Source organism: Arvicanthis niloticus, chromosome 9 (assembly GCF_011762505.2).
Source record: "Arvicanthis niloticus isolate mArvNil1 chromosome 9, mArvNil1.pat.X, whole genome shotgun sequence".
Lineage (NCBI taxonomy): Eukaryota > Metazoa > Chordata > Mammalia > Rodentia > Muridae > Arvicanthis > Arvicanthis niloticus.
Window position 1 is genome coordinate 86,278,044 of NC_047666.1, and position 24,524 is coordinate 86,302,567.

Sequence of the window (24,524 nt, forward strand, 5' to 3'; positions counted from 1 at the left end):
CACCTTGCAGGCTTGGATACCACGTGCGCCTTACAGGCATGTATGGCATGGATAGCACGTGGATAGCATGTGAACCGCATGCCTTGTAGGCATGGCTACCACATGGGCCTTGCAGCTGGGGGCAGTAAACAGCAAAACAAAATATGTGGGATATCAGAGTGTGCTTCAGCTGTTGAAGGCTGTTGAAAAACAAGTCTCACGTCAGGGTATATGGCTTGAGATGGCTGCAAAGCTGATAGCCACTTTCTGCTAAAAGTCGGCTCCCAACACATGTGATTAAGTATAAATAAAATGAAGAAAAATGATATTTGGATTGTGTTAATTTGGGCAGAAGCTGGGAGTACAATGAGGGAGATAGGAACAATAAAATGTGGACAGACTTTTGGGGCTAATAGAATCTGCTGTGGTTTAAGTTATAAACATTTGTTTATTTTTGTTGTAGTTTGTCATATGTTTTCTTTAATGTGTATTTAGCATATAATGAAGTTCTGAAATATCTCAAATAGCTAAAAAGAGAATTCATTGAACAAGCCAGAGGTACAAACTATCAAGAAGAAGAAAAAAATTGCTTGTGGCTTGAGAGATAGTTCAACTGTTAAAAGTGCTTCATGCTCTTTCAGAGTACTGGAGTTAAATTCCCAGCATCCATACTGGGTAGCCCACAGCTTCCTGTAATTCCAGCTTCAAGATATTTTATGTCCTTTTCCAGACTCTGAAGGCACCTGCACTCACATATGCACAGACAACTATCTAATACACACAATTAAAAATAAAGGTTAATCTAAAAAAAAACCACACATTTTTCCAGATTCAGAAGATAAATGACACATATTTACATGTGGAACCTATATTTCAAATTTCTCTCTCTCTCTCTCTCTCTCTCTCTCTCTCTCTCTGTGTGTGAGAGAGAGAGAGAGAGAGAGAAGCAGATGGGATTGTGAAAGGGAAGGAAAAGGATTTTAAGGGGATAGGAAATAGAGAAGATAGTGGAATACATGTGACATACGAGTAGGAGGACTGAGTGGAAGAAGAGAACTACTGGGAGGGAGGGTAAGAGAGCACAGGAGAGGAAGTGGGGAAAAGGAACAGATGAGAACAAAGAAAATGATACACATATAAAGATGCCACAATGAAATCCTATTACTTTGTATGGTAACCTAAAAATTAATAGCAAAAGTAAAAAAAAAAAAAAAAAAATTAGGCCTTAAGTGTGCTGGCCCACACTGCTCCATGCTTGGGCACCAGGTGACCTGATCCGTTCAGGTCAGTCAACAGGGTCTAGCAAGAGAAAGAGTGGGGATGGAGGGGCAAGAGACGCAAAGAATGGAGACAAGACAGGGTGTGTGATCAAGTCCCATTTATTGAAAGGAAATCATGGGTATGTATAAGCACAAGCAAGGGAACACAGCTGAAGACACTTTACCACGTGTGCCTTGCAGCTGGGGAACTAAACAACAAAACAAGATATGTGAGAAAAACAAGATGTTTATCAGAGTGTGCTCAGCTGTTGTAGGCTGTTGAAAACAAGTCTCTTGTCAGAGTATATGGCCTGAGATGGCTGCAAGATGACAGCCCCTTTCTGCTAGGACTTGGCTTCCAACACTTAAGTTGACATATATTTAATTAAGAAGCTATTGGGTATTGTATTGGGATAAAAAATTTCATGAGTGCTAAATTAACTTTGAGGATATTTAAGAAGTATTGAAAGTATGGTGCATATTATCACTGGCTGTTATGGGCAGAGAAGCTTCTTTTGTAGTGTTATCGATGACTGCAGACTCACAATTGAGAATTAAAGACATTAAAGGCTTCAAAGGCAATGTCCCCTTCCCGGAAAAAAAAAAAAGAGAAACTGTCCAAACAGGAAGCTATTGAGGAGTGTTCTTAAAAATTGTGATAAAAATGCTTAAGTGTAGCTCTTCACAGTTTATGGCTTCTGGTGGGGCGGGTGTTATAGGGGACTCAGTTATTGTAAGGGGCAGGCCGCTGAGAGTTTGATCATGAGTCATAGTCATGAGTATATAGGCAACACAAATTGAATGTGGTTTGTTTATTGTTTGTGGGAGAGAGCACAAGGATGGGAGGGTGCCAAAGGATAAGGACACTACAATCCACAGACCCAGAGAAGCTATGTAACAAAGGGGGGAACTCATTGATCTTCCTGAAAATTTCCCTGGGGAAATAGAATAGATTTTATGTGTGCACTGGTGGTGGGGACTGGAACAGGAGGATCAGTTCAGGGGGAAGGAATGCAGGGAGAGACAGCTAGAATTGAGGGGTGGTATGGAAATCCAATACAGTGGAAGCTTTCTAAAATTTATGAAAGCAATCCTAAAGAAACCTCCAAATTACGGGGGAGACTGAGTCCCTATGGGTTTTTTTTCCTTATAGATGAGGGTATTATCCATAATTGGTCTAGCATTATTGCCAATGTACTAAAGAATTGATGCAATTATTTTCTTTCTTGGAAAATATTTGTGGATGTTTTCTAGAAAGAAAACATTAACATAAAATTTGATGAGCTGGGCTGGAGAGATGGCTCAGAGGTTAAGAGCACTGACTGTTCTTCCAGAGATCCTGAGTTCAATTCCCAGCAACCACATGGTGGCTCACAACCATCTGTAATGGGACCTGATGCCCTCTTCTGGTGTGTCTGAAGACAGCTACAGTGCACTCATATACATAAAACTAAATAAATAAATCTTAAAAAATATTTGATGAGCTATAGGATGTGTCTAAACAATGTAGCATGAAGCACATAACAATGTTTTTAAGTTTTCTTTGACTAATACATTTTTGCAAGATATTTAAATTTTTATCTTTACCTTATAATTGCATTTGAAGAGGTTGGAGGTATAGCTTAGGTATTTAACACTAAGTCTAAGTGAGAGCCAGGGTTCAATCCTCCCAGACTGGGTATGAATTATTAGAAGCATTAGACATGATAGACTGTTGCACATTTGTGTATGTATATTCATTTATTATTAATTTTTATATCTAGCAGTATTTCAGAGTAGCTTTTCTTATATGCAAAACCAAATAAAACATTTGCCTAAGTCCGTCTAATAATCTTGAGGTGTTTTTCATTGTGCATTCTCTCTTTCCAAATTCTCTGCAGGCATTTGGGCAGTCCTTCTCTATTCACCGTAAAGTGGCTGAGGATGGAGAGACTCGGGAGGAAACACTTCTTCAGGAGTCTGCATCCAAGGAAGCTTACTATCTAAACAAGATCTTGGAGATGCAGAATGAGCTGAAGCAGAGCCGGGCTGTGGTTACAAATGTCCAGGCAGAAAATGAGAGGCTCTCGGCTGTTGTACAGGAACTGAAAGAGGTAAGCAAGCCAATTCCCTTTAAGATTTGTCTTTCAGGATCCAATTGTCTTTAGAAATCCTCTTACAGAGACATGTGTTTCACCAACTCTACTAGATGTTTTTAATCCAGTTAGGTTAACAAACTTAACCAATAGGGCCAAGCTATAGACCAACTCTTTAACAAATGGGTTATAGTATTAAGCAAGCTTCTTTCTATTCAGCATGGAGATGATATTCCACCACCATCACCAGAGAGAGAGAGAGAGAGACAGAGAGAGAGAGAGAGAGAGAGAGAGAGAGAGAGAGAGAGAGAGAGAGAAAGAGGAAGAGGAAGAGGAAGAGGAAGAGGAAGAAACAGTCTAGACAGGAATCGATTGAAAAGAACTCTTAAAAACTGTGATGAGGATGCTGAAGAGTTGCTCCCACCACTGATGGCTTTTGGCAGAGTGGAGTAGGGTGAGAGGGACACAGACCTCAGTTTTCTTTAAGTGACTGGCCACTGGGAGTGTGATCATGCTCCAGTGAATATATGGGCAACACAAAGTGACTTGCTTTTTTTTTTGATTTTCTTCTTTTTTTCTTGGGTGGAGGGGGGGGCGATCACAAAGGGAAAGGTTGACTCGGGAAGACTGGGAAGTGAGTGTGATTGGATGAATTATGTGAAATTCCCAAATAATCAATAAAAACATGTTGGGAAAAAATATAGTTCTTATTTTCTGTCTCCTGCCTCCAAGGTTCCCATGCTAGTGCTTGGCCTGTCTACTTGTTACTTTTTGGTTAAATGAAGAATTGATTCACTATGTTTTGCCAACTGTGTTCCTAGTTTTTGAATATATGGAGAATAATTTCTTTAGTTTTCTATTTGTCTGGACAGGTTTAGCTTATCACCAACAAGTTTATTTTGACAAAACTGTCTCGTCATCTTCTCAGAATGTGGTCTGAGGTCATGTGGTTTGAGGTCATGTGGTTTGAGGCTAGACCCTGGTCATTCTTTAGTTTGATTTGCAGCATCTGTGTAGTGAAATGTGTAGTAAAGCCTTTGTGTCTAACTTTGAATGAAATGTATAGTAAAGCCTTTGCTATGTTTGGGTTGATCAATAGAGGCTGAGAAATTGTTATGAGACTGTTTGAACCTTGAAGAAATGTTGTCTTTATAGAATTCTGCACTTGGTGCTACATGAGAGCTTATAGCTGCACTAATCTTAGACCTAAGACACTCCTGACAAACCTGGAGTTCTTACTTTTGATTATGGTTAGCCATTGTCAAAAGGAACTAAGATTTGTGTGGGTTGTCTGCTCTCATGAGCAGCAGGGCAAGATAACTTGGGCAGTTGGAACCTTTCCCAGCCCCAGTTAACCTTGTATGATGTTTGAATAAAGTAACTGGAGTGAGCTAGCTGGGTGTCAGTCTTCTTGGAGTGGCTGTACCCTCTGCACCTTCAGAAAATGAAGGATTAGCATCTTGGTAAGCTTCTCTCTATACTGCAGGAACTATGACCAATATCAGTCAATACATCTGTTTACAATGTGTTAAAAAAGAAGAAGACGGAGTAGAAGAAGAGGAGGAGACAGAGGAAAGAGAAGAAGGAGGAGGAGGAAAGGAAGAAGGAGGAGGAGACAGAGAAGAAAGAGGAGGAGGAGAGGAAGAAGAAGAAGAAGAGGAAGAGGAAGAGGAAGAGGAAGAAGAGGAGGAGGAGGAGGAGGAGGAGGTGGAGGAGGAGGAGGAGGAGGAGGAGGAGGAGGAGGAGGAGGAGGAGGAGGAGGAAAGTCACTACTCACTACTGACTACTACCAACTATCTTTACTTTGGAAATCCTTAAAAAATGCAAACCATTGGATCTATGTATTGACTTTCTCCTTAAATGTTCAACTCAGTTTTAATTTTTTCTGTTTCAAATTTTCATTTGTTTATCTATTCAATATCTTTAATGCCTATAATAAGCTAGGCAGATGCCTTTAAACAAATAATCTGTCTTCTTTTACTATAGCTTTTATTTGTTTTTTTTTTTCAAGAAGGTCACAAAAGTGAAATCATTTAGTATATAGTTTTAAGACTGTATCCTTTTTTCCTATCATAATGCATTTGAGATTCATCTTTGTTGGATATTTCAACATCAAATTTGTTCCTTTTTATAGCTGGATATTATTCTACTGTATTAATATATTATAGTTCATTTAACTGGTTGCCCTGGCTTTGATTCCCAGCATCCACATAGTAACTGGCAAGCATCTGTAACTCTAATTCCAGTGCCATCTTCTGGCCTCTCTGCACACCAGGTATTAAGTGATGCATATACAGACATGCAGGCAAAACACCCATGCATATAATAAAAATCTAATAAAACTATCATTTGCCAGGGCGTAATATTGTGCTTTTTATTACTATAATAAAGTACCTGAGATAGGCTATTTTGCAAAGAAAAGAAAATGATTTAGCTTTACAGTTGTAGCACAAGCGAGTAAGTAAAGACTCCTTTGTACTACCAAGTTAGACTGAAAAATTCCACTTGTCTGTGGTTTGGGCTGGGAGACAGATGCCTGGAAGGTGCATAGTACAGTTTTAGAAAAATTGTTAAATCAAGAATTTTACTGAAGAGTGGGCCTGGTTAAAATGTGACCTGTGAATGTGACATGTGTCCGTTGTGGGAATAGTTAACTTTGACCTGTGATATATGATAGTAATCTGGCTTCCTCTGACCCTTGGGCAATAGGAGGCAGGATGTGTTCTTGTCAACTCCCTGTTTAGGGTTTCACTAGCTGGAAGTTGTGCTTCTCTGCCTCTATGATACTATCATTTCCAATAATTTTGTCTATAAACTGTTTAAAATATTCCTTGAAAAAGCTTAAGGTCTTGTGGTCAAATACATTTAACAAATGGTACATACTGTATTTTTCTCTAGCAGACTTAATGTACACTAGCATTTTAAAGGTTCTGAGACACCTAGAAGAAAAAAAATGTGTAGTTTTAACCTATCAGTGTTTCCTGAACCTCTTTTTATTTGAGGATGTCTATTTTTCAAGCTATGGACACAAAGATGTGTTTCTCCTTCTCTCATTAATTGTACCCATACTTAAGAGCGAAAAGTCATATCAGTCATAAATTAGCATGGGTGAATATTAGTGCATGTTTCTACAGAGATGGAAAGTGAATAAAGAATGAAGATATATGGAGTGGAGGTCAACAATAGTTTTTAAACAATGAAGAATTCTATATAGAGTCTCCATAGGTTATAAAATTAAAGTAATAGGCCCTCTTTTTATTGCTATGATCTGCCTACCCCTACTACCCCTGCTAAATAACTACTATTGACAGTTTGGGGAGAATTTTAACAAATATATTTATGACATGAAAGTGAGGTTTGTGTGTGCATGTACACATATATGCACTCATTTTACTCATTTTTACTGTTTTGTTTTTTGAGATAGAATCTTATATAACCCAAGCTGTCCATGATTCTGCTTCTGCCTTCTAATTCCAGATGTGTACCACAGTACACAGCCCCTCCCCCTTATTTATCTATTTTTAAATATAAATCTTTACAAATATTTTTTTATTTTGTGAGTATGAATATTTTCTTCATATGTATGTAAGTGCATTGAGTGCATGCCTGTTGCCTGTGGAGACTGAAGAAAGCATGGAATTTGCTGAACTAGAGTTACAAATGGTTGTGAGCTATCCTGTGAGTTCTGGAAATCCAATCCATGTCTTCTGGAAGAGCAGCAAATGCTCTTAACCACTGAGCCCACTCTCTTATTTTTAGTACACATGAGACACTACTGTGCATACTAGTCTACAGCTTACTTTTACATTTAATGATATATTATAGCTATGGTTCTCTTTTAATAAATTAAAGTTTCTCCTGATTGTATTTCTCATAATTTTGAATAGTTTTGTAATTTAAAGAAAATAATTTATTTCAGCATTACTCCAAATAGCAAAAATATAACCTATTTCCCATTCTTTGTGTGAATAAACATTAATTTGCTTAGCTTTTTATTTATTTCTTTGAAAATATGTTTAAGAATAATTTTTAAATATCAGATTTCTGGGTCTAGTATATGTGATCTAAAAGTTTTAATGGATATCATTAAATTATCTTTTTAAAAAGTGTACCAATTTAAATGTAGGAAATCATTCTATTATTTAACTACCAAGTTTTTGTCAACATTAGACTGAAACCTAGAATAGAGAAAAGTTACACTGATTTTTTTTTTTGTATTGTTTCAGAACAATGAGATGGTGGAGCTACAGAGAATACGAATGAAAGACGAAATCCGAGAATATAAATTCCGGGAGGCTCGACTCCTTCAGGATTACACAGAATTGGAAGAAGAAAATATCACATTGCAGAAACTAGTGTCCACATTAAAGCAGAACCAGGTGAGGTTTAAGAGTTTTTAAAAAGTTATACCACAGATGGATTCACATGTTCTAATAAATGAGGTTCACTTTTCCCTTTCTTTTTTTCTAAAGACTTGTCTTTACTATTTGTTGTCTGTGTATGAGCACACACAGAAGTTCTCCGGAAGAGCAATATATGCTCTGAACTGCTGAGCCATCTCTTCAGCTCTATACTCTATTTCTTAAGAAAGAGCTTGTCAGTTTTTTCTTATACTCTTTTCATTTGTATACTTCTCAATCAATTTGTATATTTCTCAATCTTCCTATGTCAGCTAAAATGTACAAGAAAAAAGTCATGTAAGTAGTATACTTTACAATACTGTTTATTAAGTAAGAAGAATGTTCATTTATTTTAGGTCTGTGCTAATTTGTTTTAGTAGTAAGTCAAATGTATTATAGTAAATTTAACTTAGAAATTTCTCATTGTTGCTGGGTATACTAACTTGTTTTACATGGCATCCTCAAGATCTTCCTATAAGCACTTGTCTCCCTTCTCTTCCCTTTCCTCTCCTTTCCCTTCTCTTTTTTCTTCTCTGTCCCCCTCCACTCTCTTCCCTTCCCTTTCATCCCTTCCTTCCCATTCTCCCTTCCTTTACCCAATTCTTTCTTCCTTCCCTTTTCTTCCTTTCTCTCTTTCTTCCGTTTCTTTACTTTTCTGTCTCCTTTGCCTTTCTCTCATCAGCTCTCCTCCCCTCCCTTTCTTCCTTCCCTTCCTTTTTCTTTGTTTTCTTTCCATTTCCTTCTTCTCTCTCCTCTTTTTCTTCCTCTTCCTCATTCTTGTCTGTCTGTCTCATTTTTTGGGCAAATTGTTCTCAGTGCATATAGAAAAGTATAAATTAATAGGAAGAAAATAATGATAAAAAATATTCAATTTGTTTTTCAGCTGTAACTTCATTATAAAAGTCCCTTGTAATTTACATTTTTTCCTGTAATGAGGCCTAGATGGTGTCTTAGTTTTTTTTTGTTGTTGTTGCTGTAATACAATATCCCCAAAAAAAACAACTTAAAGGAGAAAGGATTTGTTTTGCTTTACAGTTTCTGGGGACATAGTCCGTAATGGAGGAGAGTGCATAGTAGTAACAAGCAGGAAAGACATGGCAACAGAAACATAGGGTTGAATGGCCATGAATTTGCTATAGTCCCTTAACTCATAGGTTAACCGTCCCAAATCAGTTAAAAAAGTTAAAAAAGGGCTGGGTCTAGGCCTTGTATTCCTAAATGTGTTATACAGGCACAATGCCCATGAGAGTATCAATATTCATCTCATTTTTATATTAATAAGAGGCTTGTACCAATGAAAACCTTAAATTTGAAATCAAAGTAAATTTTGTACCATTTAAGAAATTATAACTTCATCTTGATAATAATTATACAGATTTCTACCAATAGGTTATGGCTATGCAATAAGTCCTAGCTAATCCCCCCTGTTCCAACAAAACCACTACTTTTCCCTAGAAAGACAGACCATTATTAACCACATTAGTCCCCAAGCTCAGGGAATAGGGGCGCTGACTCTTCTTTAACTTCTTCAAGCTGATTAAGGGCGTTGAGATTTTAGAAGAGGGGTGGGGGGAAGAGTAAGTTGATAAGCCTCTGATGCTGTCTTCACTGAATCCGGATGGAATTCCAGGACATCAGAGGTTTGGGCAGGTCTGCTCAGTATGCTTGATGAGTAGATACACCAAGGCTGTGTATTCTGCAATATACAATTCTCAGAACAAGTTTTAGTATCAAGAAAAAAAAATTTCCCTCCCCCAGGGGGCTGACATTTTTTTTAAAGATGTTGGTTCTGACAACTTTTTTTTCCCGCTTGTTAAAATTGGTTGTAGTATTTACGTTTCAGATTTTATCCCCTAACCCTACTTCCTCCCACCACCAGGAAACCTCCTATCCCATCCCCCTCCTCATGCTTCTATGAGGCAGTGACCGCACCTACCCACCCCTCACTATCCCCTCCCCGCCCTCACATTCCCCTCCACTCTGTGTTCATTTTTTTTTTAATGGGACCAAGAAACTCTCCCACCTATGTCCGACAAGGCCATCCTCCCCTACATGTACCTCTGGAGTCTTGGGTCCCTCCCTATGTGTTCCCAGGCTGGTGGTTTAGACCCTGGGGGGTTCTGGTTGTTTGGTATTGTTGCTTTCCACCTGGGGTCACTAACCCTTTCTGCTCCTTCAGTCCTCTCACTAAGTTCTCCATTGGGAAACCCCTGATCATATCAGTGGTTAACTGTGAGCATCGTCCTCTGAGTGTGTTAGTCTTTGGCAGACCTCTAAGGAGACAGCTATATCATGTTCCTCACATTATGCATTTCCAGCCATCCACAACAGTGTTTAGCTTAGGTGGCTGTACATGGGGTGAATACCCAGGTGGAGTGGTCTCCTGATGGCCCCTCCTTCAGTTTCTGTTCCATGTTTTGTTTCCCTATTTGCTCCCTTGAGCATTTTTGTTTCTTGTTCTAAGTAGAACTGAGGAATCCCCTCTTTGTCTTCCTTCTTCATGAGCTTCATGTGGTCTGCAGGTTGAGTCTTCGCTAATCCAAGCTTTTGGGCTAACATCCGTGGAGATATGTTTGTGTAGCTACCTTCTTTATGGTTTTTGGAAGATTACTTTCTTGCTTTTTCTAGGTTGTAGTTTCCCTCCTTGTGTTGGAGTTTTCCACCAATTATTCTTTGAAGTGCTGGATTTGTGTTGAGATACTGTGTAAATTTGGATTTGTCATGGAATATTTTGGTTTCTCCATCAATAATGATTGAGAGTTTTGCTGGGTATAGTAGTCTGGGCTGGCATTTGTGTTCTCTTAGGGTCTGTATGATATCGGTCCAGGATCTTCTGGCTTTTATGGTCTCTGGTGAGAAGTCTGGTGTAATTCTTATAGGTCTGCCTTTATATGTTACTTTGCCTTTTTCCCTTACTGCTTTTAGTATTTTTTCTTTGTTTTGTACATTTGATGTTTTGACTATTATATGGCGGGAAGTATTTCTTTTCTGGTCTAAACTATTTGGAGTTCTGTAGGCTTCTTATATATTTATGGACATCTCTTTCTTTAGGTTAGGGAAGTTTTCCTCTATAATTTTGTTGAGGATATTTACTAGACCTTTAAGTTGGGAGTCTTCCCCCTCATCTATACCTATTATCCTTAGGTTTGGTCTTCTCATTGTCTCTTGGATTTCTTGTATATTTTTGGGTTAGTAGCTTTTTGTATTTTGCATTTTCTTTGACAGTTGTGTCAATGTTTTCCATGGTATCTTCTGCACATGAGATTCTCTCTTCCATCTCTTGTATTCTGTTGGTGATACTTGTGTCTATGACTCCTGATCTTTTTTTTAGGTTTTCTATCTCCAGGGTATTGTCCCTTTGTGATTTCTTTATTGTTTCTACTTCCATTTTTAGATCCTGCATGGTTCTGTTTAATTCCTTTTCCCATTTGGTTGCATTTTCTTGCAATTCCTTAAGGGATTTTTGTGTTTCCTCTTTAAGGGTTTCTATCTGTCTACCAGTGCTCTCCTTAAGTTCTTTGAGAGTGTTATTTATGTCTTTCTTAAAGCCCTCTATCATCATCATGAGACGTGATTTTAATTCTGAATCCTGCTTTTCTGGTGTGATGGGGTGTTCAGGGCTTGCTCTGATGGGGGAGCTGGGTTCTGATGATGCCATGTAACTTTGGTTTCTGTTGCTTACGTTCTTGCTCTTGCCTTTTGCCATCTGGTTAACTCTAGTGCTGCCTGTACTTGCTGTCTCTGACTGAAACCTGTCTTTCCAGTTATCTAGCTTTTGTCTGATCTCCTAGGGGTCCAGATGTCTCTGTGATCTTTTCCAGCTGCACTGATTACAGTGGTACCTCTAGGATGCCTCAGGATATGGTGCCTCCAAGGTAGCAGTCCAGCTAGGTGTCTGCTGTTCTGGGTGCAGTGTCTCCTCTAGAATATCTCAGGATATGTTGTCTGAAGCTCTGAGTTCAGTTGTTCCTCTGTGGCTCTGTGTTGAGTGGACCTTCCAGTATGTCTCAGGTGGAATCCGGGGGTCCACACAACAGCAGACCTGGCAGAGGTCTGATCCAGGCCTCAGATCTGAGAACTAGTTTCTAAGACACTGTCCAAGTTAGATCGTCTGGGATCCCTGCTTCCTCTGGGATCTTGGAGGTTGGGGACAGAGCTGCCACCCAAGATCTGCTCAGTGCTCTGGCCCAGACCAGAAGGAACCCTATACTTTTCTTAAATGATTAAGTCTAATAAAGTGTTTAATGGGAGTTTTATAAGGCCCAAATTTTAGTTTTATGAATCTTCTTTAACCTATCTAACTTAGGTTGAATATGAAGGCTTAAAGCATGAAATTAAGCGATTTGAAGAAGAAACAGTATTGCTGAATAGCCAACTAGAAGATGCCATTCGACTGAAAGAGATTGCAGAGCATCAGTTGGAAGAAGCCCTTGAAACACTGAAGAATGAAAGAGAGCAAAAGAACAACCTGAGGAAGGAGCTGTCCCAGTATATCAACCTCAGTGACAACCACATCAGCATCTCAGTAGATGGGCTCAAGTTTGCTGAGGATGGAAGTGAGCCAAACAACGATGACAAGATGAACGGGCATATCCATGGGCCTCTTGGGAAACTGAATGGAGACTATCGTACTCCCACTACCAGGAAAGGAGAGTCTCTACATCCCGTGTCTGACTTATTCAGTGAGTTGAACATTTCAGAAATTCAGAAATTGAAGCAGCAGCTTATTCAGGTAAGAGCTTCATTTAAATCTTCAAGAATGAATTCGTGTTGATGGTATGTAGCATGTTATGGGATTTTTGACACACAAGGAGAGAACATGTTCTGTTTTATTTTGCTCTGTAGTTGCTATAATGAAGAAACTGGTGGGTTTTAGAAAATTTTATATTAAATTCCAACAAATTACAAAATAGACCCCAAACTTTTCTAAATACATTATCTCATGTATCAAGGCATCCCATTAATAAGCTTGAGACACATCCAGTATTTTTTGTTTTGATTAAAATTTATAAAAAGTCTTTTCCAGAAGAAAAAGCCAGTTGGAAAAAAATCTTCATTTTGTTTTAATAGTGCTTAAACTTTAAAGGCTATTCATTTAGTTTTTAAAGAAAAAAAGAGCACAGAAGTCCCCAAATCCACCACACACACACACACACACACACACACACACACACACACACACACACACACGTGTATGTGTGTGTGCTTTTTGCTGAGATCACAATACAGCAATAAAGATTTTTCCCATTTTCTTTATGAAAAATTCAAATGGCTTGACTTCCATAAAATTCTACATTACAAACTAGGTATTTTAGATTGACTTACCAGAACTCAAATAAGGAAACATTTTAATTTAATTTGAAATAATGGGAGTGCTGGCTCTGCTGGGGACATTTTAAATGTATACATGCCTGTCCAACTGCATTGAGTTCATTATTGGCTTTGCTCTGAGGTTATTCAGACATTGTCTTCTGCCATTACAGGTAGAGAGGGAAAAAGCTATTCTTCTGGCCAACCTCCAGGAGTCACAAACCCAGCTAGAACACACCAAGGGAGCACTGACAGAGCAGCATGAGCAAGTACACCGGCTCACAGAACATGTCAATGCTATGAGGGGCCTGCAGAACAGCAAAGAGCTCAAGGCTGAGCTAGATTGTGAGAAGGGCCAGAACTCAGCAGAGGAAGCCCATGACTATGAGGTGGACATCAATGGCTTAGAGATCCTTGAGTGCAAATATAGAGTGGCCGTCACGGAAGTCATTGATTTGAAAGCAGAAATTAAGGCCTTAAAGGAAAAATATAATAAATCTGTAGAAAATTATACAGAAGAAAAGACCAAATATGAGAGTAAGATCCAAATGTATGATGAGCAAGTGACAAACCTTGAGAAGACATCTAAGGAGAGTGGTGAGAAGATGGCCCACATGGAGAAGGAGTTGCAAAAGATGACTGGCATAGCCAACGAAAATCACAACACTCTCAATACAGCCCAGGATGAGTTGGTGACATTTAGTGAGGAACTAGCCCAGCTTTACCACCATGTGTGTCTATGTAATAATGAAACTCCCAATAGAGTCATGTTGGACTACTATAGACAAAGCAGAGTTACTCGAAGTGGCAGCCTCAAGGGGCCTGATGATCCCAGAGGGCTTTTGTCACCAAGATTATCCAGGAGGGGTGTGTCATCCCCTGTAGAATCAAGGACATCATCTGAACCAGTTTCAAAGGAAAACACAGAGACTAGTAAAGAGCCAAGTCCAACTAAGACTCCCACGATCTCTCCTGTTATTACTGCCCCACCGTCATCTCCAGTTTTGGATACAAGTGATATCCGCAAAGAGCCAATGAATATCTACAACCTCAATGCCATAATCCGGGACCAAATCAAGCATCTACAGAAAGCAGTGGATAGGTCCGTACAGCTGTCTCGTCAAAGAGCAGCAGCCCGAGAGTTGGCCCCCATGATCGATAAGGACAAGGAAGCTTTAATGGAAGAGATTCTCAAGCTGAAGTCCTTGCTGAGCACCAAACGAGAGCAGATTGCCACTCTGAGAGCAGTGCTGAAAGCCAATAAGCAGGTAATATGCTTTTGCTGGTGAAAGCATACTAGTAAAAGCTTTCTTAATTTATTTCCTTAATTTTGTTGGGTTTTTGGTGGCAAGATAAGTGTTCAAATTCCTGAGCAAAATAAAGTACATTCCAATGCCAATCAAAATGTAGTTTTATTTTAAAGTGTGTAAAAGACCAAGGAGGCAGCTTAGTGATAAAGGTGCTTGCTGCCAAGCCTAATGGCCCAAGTTCAATTCTCAAAACCCATATGGTAGAAGAAAAAAAATCAACTCCCACCAATTGTCCTCTGTTATGAATGGGCCTCTGTCACAACACTCATATTCATTCTCTCTCTCTCTCTCTCTCTCTCTCTCTCTCTCTCTCTCTCTCTCTAATAAATAAGTTAAATAATAAATAAATAAATAAATAATAACAAACAATTTGAGGTGGTTAGGCTAGAAGAACAGTTGTGTCTACCTAGGCAATGCAGGTGGTGAGGAAGGTAAAGCCATAGAAGAGACCCAGTTGTAGGTAAAGCCCAGAGCCCCAGGCAGTGATAATGGAAACAGCCAATAGAGGGTTTTGAGGGGGGATTGCCTAAGAGCTTATACCAACCAGGGAGAAACGAGGAGAGAGACTAACCCTGAGTCTACAAATGGGATGTTGATACAGACATGATGAAAGAGGTCTGACAGGCAGTAGCTAGACCCAACTTCAGAGATGGGGATTCAACTCCAAGGCTCAACTCCTAGGGCTGTCTCAAGATAGAAACTCGGTGTTTTGTCTTTCATTTTAGACTTAAATAAGACTTAGTAACCAAATGATGAAGTAATGGCATCAAAGATGAAGGACAATACAGTTGTGGGGGATCTGAGTGATGTAAACAGATGCAGAATTTTACAAACAAATGAAATAGTTTAGAACTATGAATGAGAGGAAGAGAGGGAGGGATGGAAAGAGATAGATAAGGGAGAGAGAGAGAGAAAAAACACCCCCAAATTCTAAAGTCTAGTAGTGTTACTGACCATATATGTAAACTTTATGTATATTAGTTGTGTTATTAGTGTACTTGGGTCAAAACTGAAGCATTATGGAGTTTTTCTTAAATACTGGTCATTTCCCTCTGGAATAAATAGGATATTTTTATATGAATCTACATGACAAATTCCTTGATAACTGGTTTATTTTCCATTCTTGAGTTTTACCTGAGTGTGGACACACACACACATACACATACACACACACACACACACACACACACACACACACACTGGAAAATAAAACTGTTTATCTGAAACCCATTTGAGATGAGTGCTGAACAAATATTGGTATTGATGAAAAGCAGCAGCAACATATGAACTCCTATTTTTTTTTTCAAACATAGGCAATGCCAGGAAATAGAATATGAGGGTGCATGCTCTTTAGAGAATGAAGATTCACTACCTTTTTAGAGTGTCTTCTTTTACGCAAATCTGAGTGAAACTATTCCTGACCTCTATCTGAAGGCTAAAATAGAAATCTAGATTTAAAAAAAAAAAAATGTAGAGGCTTAATTGAAAAAACAAATCCTAACTTATAAGCAAGCATTCATATTGGACTACAAAATAGGACACAAAAATGTTATTAGTAATCTATTCTGAATTTAATTAATGTCTTTCAGTACTTACAAGACAGAATATATAAAACATTTTAGATTACCATAAACAGTGCTATAGGAATTCAGAAGAGAGTAGAGCATTCCTAAAGGAGTATGTATTTTCACCATACACCACATTAGAGCCATGACTTGTAATGGCTTAGTAAATTTTGTGAAAATGCTTTTTGCTATATATTTGGTACTCATTTAAATAATGCTGAACAACTGCCGTGGATTGGTGTAGTGCTTATGAGCCATTAATAACTTCAAGTATCAAAAGATGACATCAGTTAGATATAGGCATTGTGGAATGTTAATTATTAAGGCTAATGTGAGAATTATGTGGTTTAGGAAAAAAGGGAAATCATCTTGTTTTACAATAAACATGATGTATTCTCTATGAGTCTTGTTTTATAATTTAGAATTTTTTTTCCCAGAAGCATGGTGTCTTCTGATGGAATAAGATAGTTGTTATAAAGTACCAGCTACGTACTTAATTGTGTCATGTGTGAAGATTCAACAACATAGATGGTCTCTACCTTTCAGAAGAGGACTCACACCCCCTTGGGACAAGCAGATAATTAGTGTGATATTACATATTTTGTATTCAAGTTGTGGGAATATTGCATTTGAACACCTAACATCTCCTATAGGAATTAACAAAAGTTTTCCAGAGCAACTATAATTGGATTTGTTCTTAAGGGATAAGAAGTTATTATCCCATAGGAAGAAGAAATAAATTTCACATAAAAGAACAGTAAATAGAAAGGGGCAAGAGTGTTAGAAAGAGGGTATTCTATGTACCTATCTTGTGCTGTATAAACAGGCTGTTTTTAGACATTTGCCAATGGTACCCATTAATTCAGTTGATGTTGTTTTTAGTCCCCTACCATGCTAGGATAGCTCTTGTTTTGAAACACTCTTCATTCAAGGAACTTCAGAAATGCTCCAATCCCAAATTCAGACAACTACGTTAATCCATTAAATATTTCCACACTCTCTTTTTCTCTCTCTCTGTCAGACACACAAAGACACAAACACACAAAGAAATAATTTGACCACAATTTATTGTTTCAAGCAAGTTTTATTTAAAAATTTAGAAAATGCTTGATTTCTTGTCACTTCTTTGACTTGAACATATAGTCATATATACTCATGTCATAAGTTACAGTGGCTTATATCTTTTATTCTATGTTTTGGGCCCCCAGAATAATATAGGTGACATAAAGTATTTGATTTTTCACATACTTCACTTGGAATCAATTTTTTAAAAATAACTTATTGATAATATTCTTTATGTTTAAAGTTTCATTTTGGCTCTCTAAATCTCTGAAAATCATATACCATCAACAACCAGCATGAACTATTTACTGAAATACTGTCACTGCATTGAGTTCTGATACTTCCTGACTCATACCAGGCTTTAAAGACAATTATTGAATCATGACGTGATTTGAACTTAAAGAAAAATGTCCCTGTGTCCAATGTATACATATGCGTATGCAAAAATCCAACCTAATCAATTTTTGTTTCCATTTATAAGAGAGCAAAGAATAAATTTGGTATAAAGAAGTATGTGGTGCTTCTCTGCCATTCGAGTTTCCTCAGTTGAGAATTCTTTGTTTAGCTCTGTACCCCATTTTTAATGGGGTTATTTGGTTGTCTTGGGTCTAATTTCTTGAGTTCTTTGTATATATTGGATATTAGCCCTCTATTGGTAAAGATATTTTCCCAATCTGTTGGTTGCCATTTTGTCCTATTAACAGTGTCCTTTGCCTTACAGAAACTTTGCAATTTTATGAGGTTCCATTTGTCAATTCTTGATCTTAGAGCATAAGCCATTGGTGTTCTGTTCAAGAACTTTCCCCCTGTGCCCAAGTATTCAAGGTTCTTCTCCACCTTCTCTTCTATGAGTTTCAGTGTATCTGGTTTTATGTGATGGTCCTTTATTCACGTGGACTTGAGCTTTTTACAAGGAGATAAGAATGGATCAATTTGCATTCTTCTACAAGTTGTCCTTCAGTTGAACCAGCACTATATGTTGAAAATGCTGTCCTTTTTCCACTGGACAGTTTCAGCTACTTTGTCAAAGATCAAGTGACCATAGTTGTGTGGGTTCATTTCTGGGTCTTCAATTCTATTCCACTGATCTTCCTGCCTGTCTCTATACCAATATCATGCAGTTTTTATCACTATTGCTCTGTAGTACAGTTTGAAGTCAGGGATGGTGATTCCTCCAGAAGTTCTTTTATTGTGAGAATAGTTTTTGCTATCCTGGGTTTTTTGTTATTCCAAATGAAATGACGCTGATATGGATGTCAGGAGATTCATGCTGACAAGAGCCGATGTGACTGCCTCCTTGGAGGTCTGCCAGAGTCTGACATGTTCAGAGGCAGATGCTCACAGCTAACCATTGAACTGGTCAGGGGGTTCCCAATGGAGGAGTTAGAGAGAAGGAGCTGGGGGAGCTAAGAGTGTTTGCGGGCCCCATGAGGAGAGCAACAGTGCCAACCAACCAGAGCTCCCAGGGTCTAGACCACCAGCCTGGGAGCACATGGGGAGGGACCCATGGCTCTGGCTGTATATGTAGAGGAGGATGGCATATGTGGGAGAGGAGATCCTTGGTCCCATGAAGGCTGGACACCGAGTGTTGGAGAATTCGACGGTGGGGAGGTGGGAGTGGGAGGGAGTAGGTGGGGGCACATCCTCATAGAAGCAGGAGAAGGGGGGATGGGATAGGGGGTTCCTGGGGGGGGGGATGGGGTAAGGGTATAACATCTGAAATGTAAATAAAATATCCAATTTAAAGAAGTGTGTGGGCCAGTTTTTTTCTGGTGTGAAGTGGTAAATACTGTGATTTTATGCTTCAGACAGCTGAAGTGGCTTTAGCTAACCTGAAGAACAAATATGAAAATGAAAAGGCAATGGTTACTGAAACAATGACAAAACTGAGGAATGAGCTAAAGGCTTTGAAAGAAGATGCTGCAACCTTCTCATCCCTGAGAGCAATGTTTGCAACAAGGTAACTTTTTTCTCCCTAAAATTGAGTATTTCACATGGGAAGAATACTCATGAATAAATATATTTAGTTTGCATGAGGAAAATTATGAGATACTACATTGACAAATCCAAGATTAGAAATATGTTTCTGGAGCTCTAGGTCATGTGCAACTGAATCTCATAGAGATGGCAAAGAGAAATCTTAGACTGCAAGGCTGCAGGTATTGGTTTCTTGGTGTCCCACAAGATTCATTGGCATTTAGAATATATATACATATATGCTTATTAGAATTAGAATATACATACATATACATATATATGTATACATGTGTGTGTGCATATATATACATATATATATGTATGTATGTATATGAGCAGGACAAAGAGTGGAAAGGGAAACAAGATCCCATTTTTGATGAAAGAAATTAGGATAATATTCAGAATTAAGAGAACACATATTTCTTCTTTGAGAGAGAAATTTAAAGGGATGTTTAAATGCTTGGTTTAGATCATATTTTAAGTATTATTCCCTTGCAGTTCATTTTCACAGACATTAGTTTCTTTCAGGTATAGTGATTGCCTTACTTTATATTTTAAAAATATTTTAATGTTACCAAAAAGAATTAATCCAAGGTCCTAAACTTCATTTTGTTTTTAGTAAGCTCTGATCTTTCTCATGATCTACATAGTCCTCATAGTCTTGACATTAGGATTTATAGAAACGGGTACCCCATGGACCTAATGTATTTTAATCATAGATCCTGTTTTGGTGTTTTGTTTTTCTGTATAATTCCTCAAGCATGTGCTGATTTTTGTTTGTATAGTATATTTTGGACAATTCTCTGAGCTCATCTGTTATCTGGTAGTGCATGAAGAATAACTTACCAATATCTTAAACTCAGCAGAAATTCAGTGTGAGTTTTCTCCTCATCCTACTTTTTTCCAAATGTGTGTGGATGACTCAGGTTTTAGTTTCAGTTGGAAAATAGCACGGAATTTGTCTTTGTGCCTCAGTATAAATATGAAGCTGGATGAAGATGTTCCCAATGGCCTGATGTACCTAAATCAAACAACAATCTTCATTTTTTGACAACTCACTGCTTTATTATTTGGTTGAAAATATATTTCTCATTGAAATTTTGATTTTTTAACATGGAGGAAATCTGCCATATTGAAAACATTATCTGCTTCCATTTAAAATAAAGCCTGTAAATACATATAAAAAGGAAAATGTTCTTTTTATTAATATTATCACTTTTGATATAGCATATATACTGTAGGTATAACATATAACAAACTTTTTGCAAAGGATACAATGTTATACAATAGAGACAATGATTGTAATATACCTAAAGTAGCAATGGATATTATGTGACAATTTCCATAATAACTGTCTTTGAGGTTTATGCTGTTTATTTAAAATGTCCCTTTACGGATTCCATTGTGAGGCTGAATCACCAATTATTAAACATGGTCTACTGTTTCCAATTGTCTGTTATTATAGAATATTTCCAATCTATTGCTAGGAAGATCAGTGTTCTACATTCTAGTCAAATTTATTACAATCCCTTTATTTATGGGAAATATATCTCAAGACCCCCAGTGGATTTCTGAAATTACTGGTACCAAACTCTATAGATCACTATGTTTCCCTTATATGTAGATGTCTCTGATGAAGCTTAAATTATATTATTAAATATAATAATATACTATGTAATATTGCTATTTAATCATTCTAACAGTATTGCATAATAAAAGTTTGGGCTGAGAGAAAGAAATCAATACCTTTCTAATTAAGTTCCAGTGTAGCTTTACCAGGATTTCTTTCTCACCCTTTTGCTTGGGTTCCAGATGCGATGAATATGTCACACAGTTGGATGAGATGCAGAGACAGTTAGCAGCTGCAGAAGACGAGAAGAAGACTCTAAACACTTTATTGCGAATGGCTATCCAGCAAAAGCTCGCCCTGACACAGAGGCTGGAGGACTTAGAGTTTGACCATGAGCAGTCCCGACGGAGCAAAGGCAAACTTGGAAAGAGCAAGATCGGCAGCCCTAAAGTAAGTGGGGAGGCGCCAGCCACCGTGCCTACCATAGACACTTACCTCCTGCATAGTCAGGGCCCACAGATCCCTACCATTCGGGTCAGCAGTGGCACTCAGAGGAAAAGGTATGCATGCAGCTATTGTCATAGTGTGGTACAGTGCACAGGCTTTAGTTGACTGTAAAAAATTATGTGCTTTTACTGTGTAGGATGGAGAAAAGAAAAAGAAAAACTTAAAGCTTTGCTAATGCTGTTCTTTCTGCCGCCCCATTCACACACACTGATTAACCATAATTTTCAACTGTCTGTTAATGTTTCTGCTGCTGTTTGTGTGCATAAATATGTCTCTTCCTAGCCTCCAACCTAAAATTGGATAAAGTGGATATTGAAAATGAATATCAGTGAACATGGGCTGTAATTTTAAGAGCTCTACTCTGGAAATTGTTTGTCATTTTTTTTTATGTCATTGGGCAAAGATATGAGTTTGTTCTCTTAGGGAATGCTTGTCCATAAGACTAAAAGTGATGACTAATTGAAAGGTCGTGGTTATATTTCATAAAATGGAATCAAATATGTATAGTCATTTTCTTAAAAGCAAGTTTTTGTGCCTTTTTTCATTGGTCAGGTTAATATTGCTCAGAAACCACTTTTAAGGATTTTAGTGACTTGACCTTGTGACCTCTTACCAAGTTCTGGTTGTTGAGTTCCTTGCCCTGTTTCTAGTTACTATAGTTAAAGTTGTTCATTTGAGGAGCTTTCATTTAAGAATCAAATAATACATATATTTTCTATTTGTGGTTCAAAATGTTTATAATACTTCTATTCCAGTATTCAGAGTAGTTTTCAAAAGGGGTTGTATCCTGATATGAAAACTAAAGAATTACAAAAAAAAATCTTGATTTTCATATTTAAAAGATAATTAAATGCCAATATAACTAATGTTGTCACTGGTGAGGTGCTGAAAGGTAATTAAAGTCAAACTTTTTTGTTTCCTGTATGTATTTTTCTTGGATCTCCTGCAAGACAATTTTCACCTTCCCTTTGTGATCAGAGTCGTCCCAGGACTTCAGGGGCTTCCTACCTACAGAATTTATTAAGAGTTCCCCCTGATCCCACCTCCACAGAATCATTTCTTCTGAAGGGTTCCCCTTCCATGAGTGAACTCATCCAAGGGCATCGGCTCAGCAAGGAAAAAAGGTTAACCGTGGCTCCACCAGGTAAACACTTTTTCCTTGGGTGCATGTGATGCAAATGACAGTTAAATCGACAGCTCTCCTCTTTTCTAGCTCACAGTTGGACTGTGACATGGGACTTCCACCACTGAAGTGAAAGCTCCCTTATAGTTAGCTTCCTGTTTCCTCTTTCCATAGTCAGAATCGAGGAATGTCTTGGGATTCTTCAGGAGTTTCCCAGTAGCCTAGGAAGGAGAAAGAGGGTTGGATAATGGGATAGGCAGAGAGAATGAGCAGTAGACACAACACAGGACCTGTGTGCACCTATCTACAGTTCTGTTGTTCATGGCTGTTCCATCTTGGGTAGTTTTGTTTTCTCTTAACATTTTCAATGTAATTTTAGCAAAAGAAGCCATATTTATAACAAATTTTTAGGGGTAATTTCTTTTTTTAGTAATCAGAATGTCCAAGTCCTTGACAGTTCTACTCCTTGGGAACATTTATATTTTCATATCATACTCTCATGGTGACACTTGGTTGGTGCTTACCAGTGTGCCCCAGTTTACTTTAGCCTCACTACTTTGTACTTTTCATTTTTTCCCCTATGAAAAGGTCTAAATAAAAATGTGGTTTATACCTCATCCAGTAATGCAGACTATCCCTTTTGAAGTCCCTACACAGATCAGAGGTGAGACAAGTTCATAAAGCAAAATAAGCACAAAGACAGCCATTAGTTTTCTACTGCAGGGAACATAAAATTAAAATGAGTTAAAATAGTTGTTAGCATTTACAAGATCAGGAATGCCACATGAACGTCTGTATTTCTGGCCTCTTTTGAAAGATTTTTTCGATGTGTGGCAGCTCCTGGCTGGATCTGTATTCAGGCCTGTCAGTTGTGCTGTTAGACAGGGCGGGTTCTGCACTTGGCTGCAGTCCCCACCACTTCCATGTATTCCTGGATGTATTGGTTACATCCAGGTTTCTGTATTTGCTCCTCCATTTACCCTCTGAGGGTGCCATCTTTGCTAAATTTTACTTTAATTTTTTTAAACTTCAAATTTATCTTAATTCCTTTTTGAAACCCCAGCCTTTGAATCTCTATATTCTTATCTGATTTATGCTGTCAGTGTACTGATTGGGATTAAATATGTGTCAGTGAGGTTGGAGAGATGGCTCAGTGGTTAACAGCACTTGTTGGTCTTGCAGAGAACCTGAGTTTGTTTCCCAGCACCCATATAGTAGGTAGGTGCAGATCCAGGGAATAAGACATCCTCTTCTGACCTCCATGGACACTAAGCACACACATGGTTCACATGCTGACAAAGTATACATAAAAATAAAATAAATACACTTAATACAAAAAACTTTTAAATGTGGTCTTATTGTGCAGCACATGTTTAATGTTCTAGGAATTTTGAGGAAATGAGTAATGCTAATGATTTAAAAATTTAAAAATAGCTAGAATTTATATACTCATGCATAAATTACATGCATATACACATGTATACACCTATATATATATGCACATCTATATACACACACATATATATAAAACCTAAACATATATACATCTGTATATATATACTTATAAGTAATTACTCTCCTGGGTATTTTTACTCTCATAACCTACTTCCTATTGTTTTAGATTCTTTTAAAAAGCACCTAAGTAATCTGTGAACCACTAAAGTAGTGTTGATTTATCAGAATACCTAATATGGGTAAAACTCATAAAAACCTTTCTAGCTTTTTAAATGGATTTAATAGTACTGCCTTCTTAGAAAATAACTAGTATGATTAATAAGTAGTTCTGTTGTATTTAAATATAAGGTAACATATTAATAAGATTAAAGTTAATGAGTATTAGCAATAACTATTTTCATCATTGTATGGCTGTTTGGTTCTTATGTCCATGAGTTTAACTTAAGATTAATTATTGTCTTTTAACATATATTTTTATTATTTTAAAATTATGTGTATATGTGCACATGAGTGTAGGTGCCCTTGGAGGTCAGAAGAGGGCATTGGATCTCCTGGAGGTAGAGTTACTGATGGTTGTGAGCCTCCCTCCCAACATGGATGCTGGGAACTGAACTTATGCATTCTTTAATTGCTGAGCAATCTCTCCATTCCTTTGTATTTTTATTTAGGATATATGCTATTATCCTATCAATCATTCTCTCCACTCCTATGCATTATCTTGTATGTGTAGGACCCTGCTTGACATAGCTTCATGCTTTCAAATTCTCATCTTTTTTGGTCTTGGGCTCAAAAGTAAAATGATGGGATAAAAGTTGAATATGTTTATGGTTTTTGCTCCATTTTGGTATTGCTTTAGAAAAATCATATTATACTATCTTCCCTATGAAACTGTTTATACATCCTAAATAGTTCTAATAATTTATATACTCTAT

At 37.7% G+C, this 24,524-nt stretch overlaps 1 protein-coding gene across 8 annotated transcripts in view; it reads left to right on the forward strand.

Moving 5' to 3' along the window:
* Window positions 1–24,524, forward strand: part of Bicd1 (BICD cargo adaptor 1) — a 135,648-nt gene that overhangs the window by 71,813 nt on the left and 39,311 nt on the right. For 3 of the 8 annotated variants that reach the window (XM_076940937.1, XM_034512183.2, XM_034512184.2), the window contains exons 2-7: window positions 3,119–3,331; window positions 7,540–7,692; window positions 12,020–12,445; window positions 13,197–14,291; window positions 18,769–18,920; window positions 20,750–20,957. In XM_076940937.1, the coding sequence (XP_076797052.1) occupies window positions 3,119–3,331; window positions 7,540–7,692; window positions 12,020–12,445; window positions 13,197–14,291; window positions 18,769–18,920; window positions 20,750–20,957 (2,247 nt within the window). Of the gene's footprint in view, window positions 1–3,118; window positions 3,332–4,799; window positions 4,971–7,539; window positions 7,693–12,019; window positions 12,446–13,196; window positions 14,292–18,768; window positions 18,921–20,749; window positions 21,068–21,964; window positions 22,159–24,524 lie in introns of those variants that run through there. The other 5 variants (XM_076940933.1, XM_076940934.1, XM_076940936.1 and 2 more) reach the window with 4 other exon arrangements.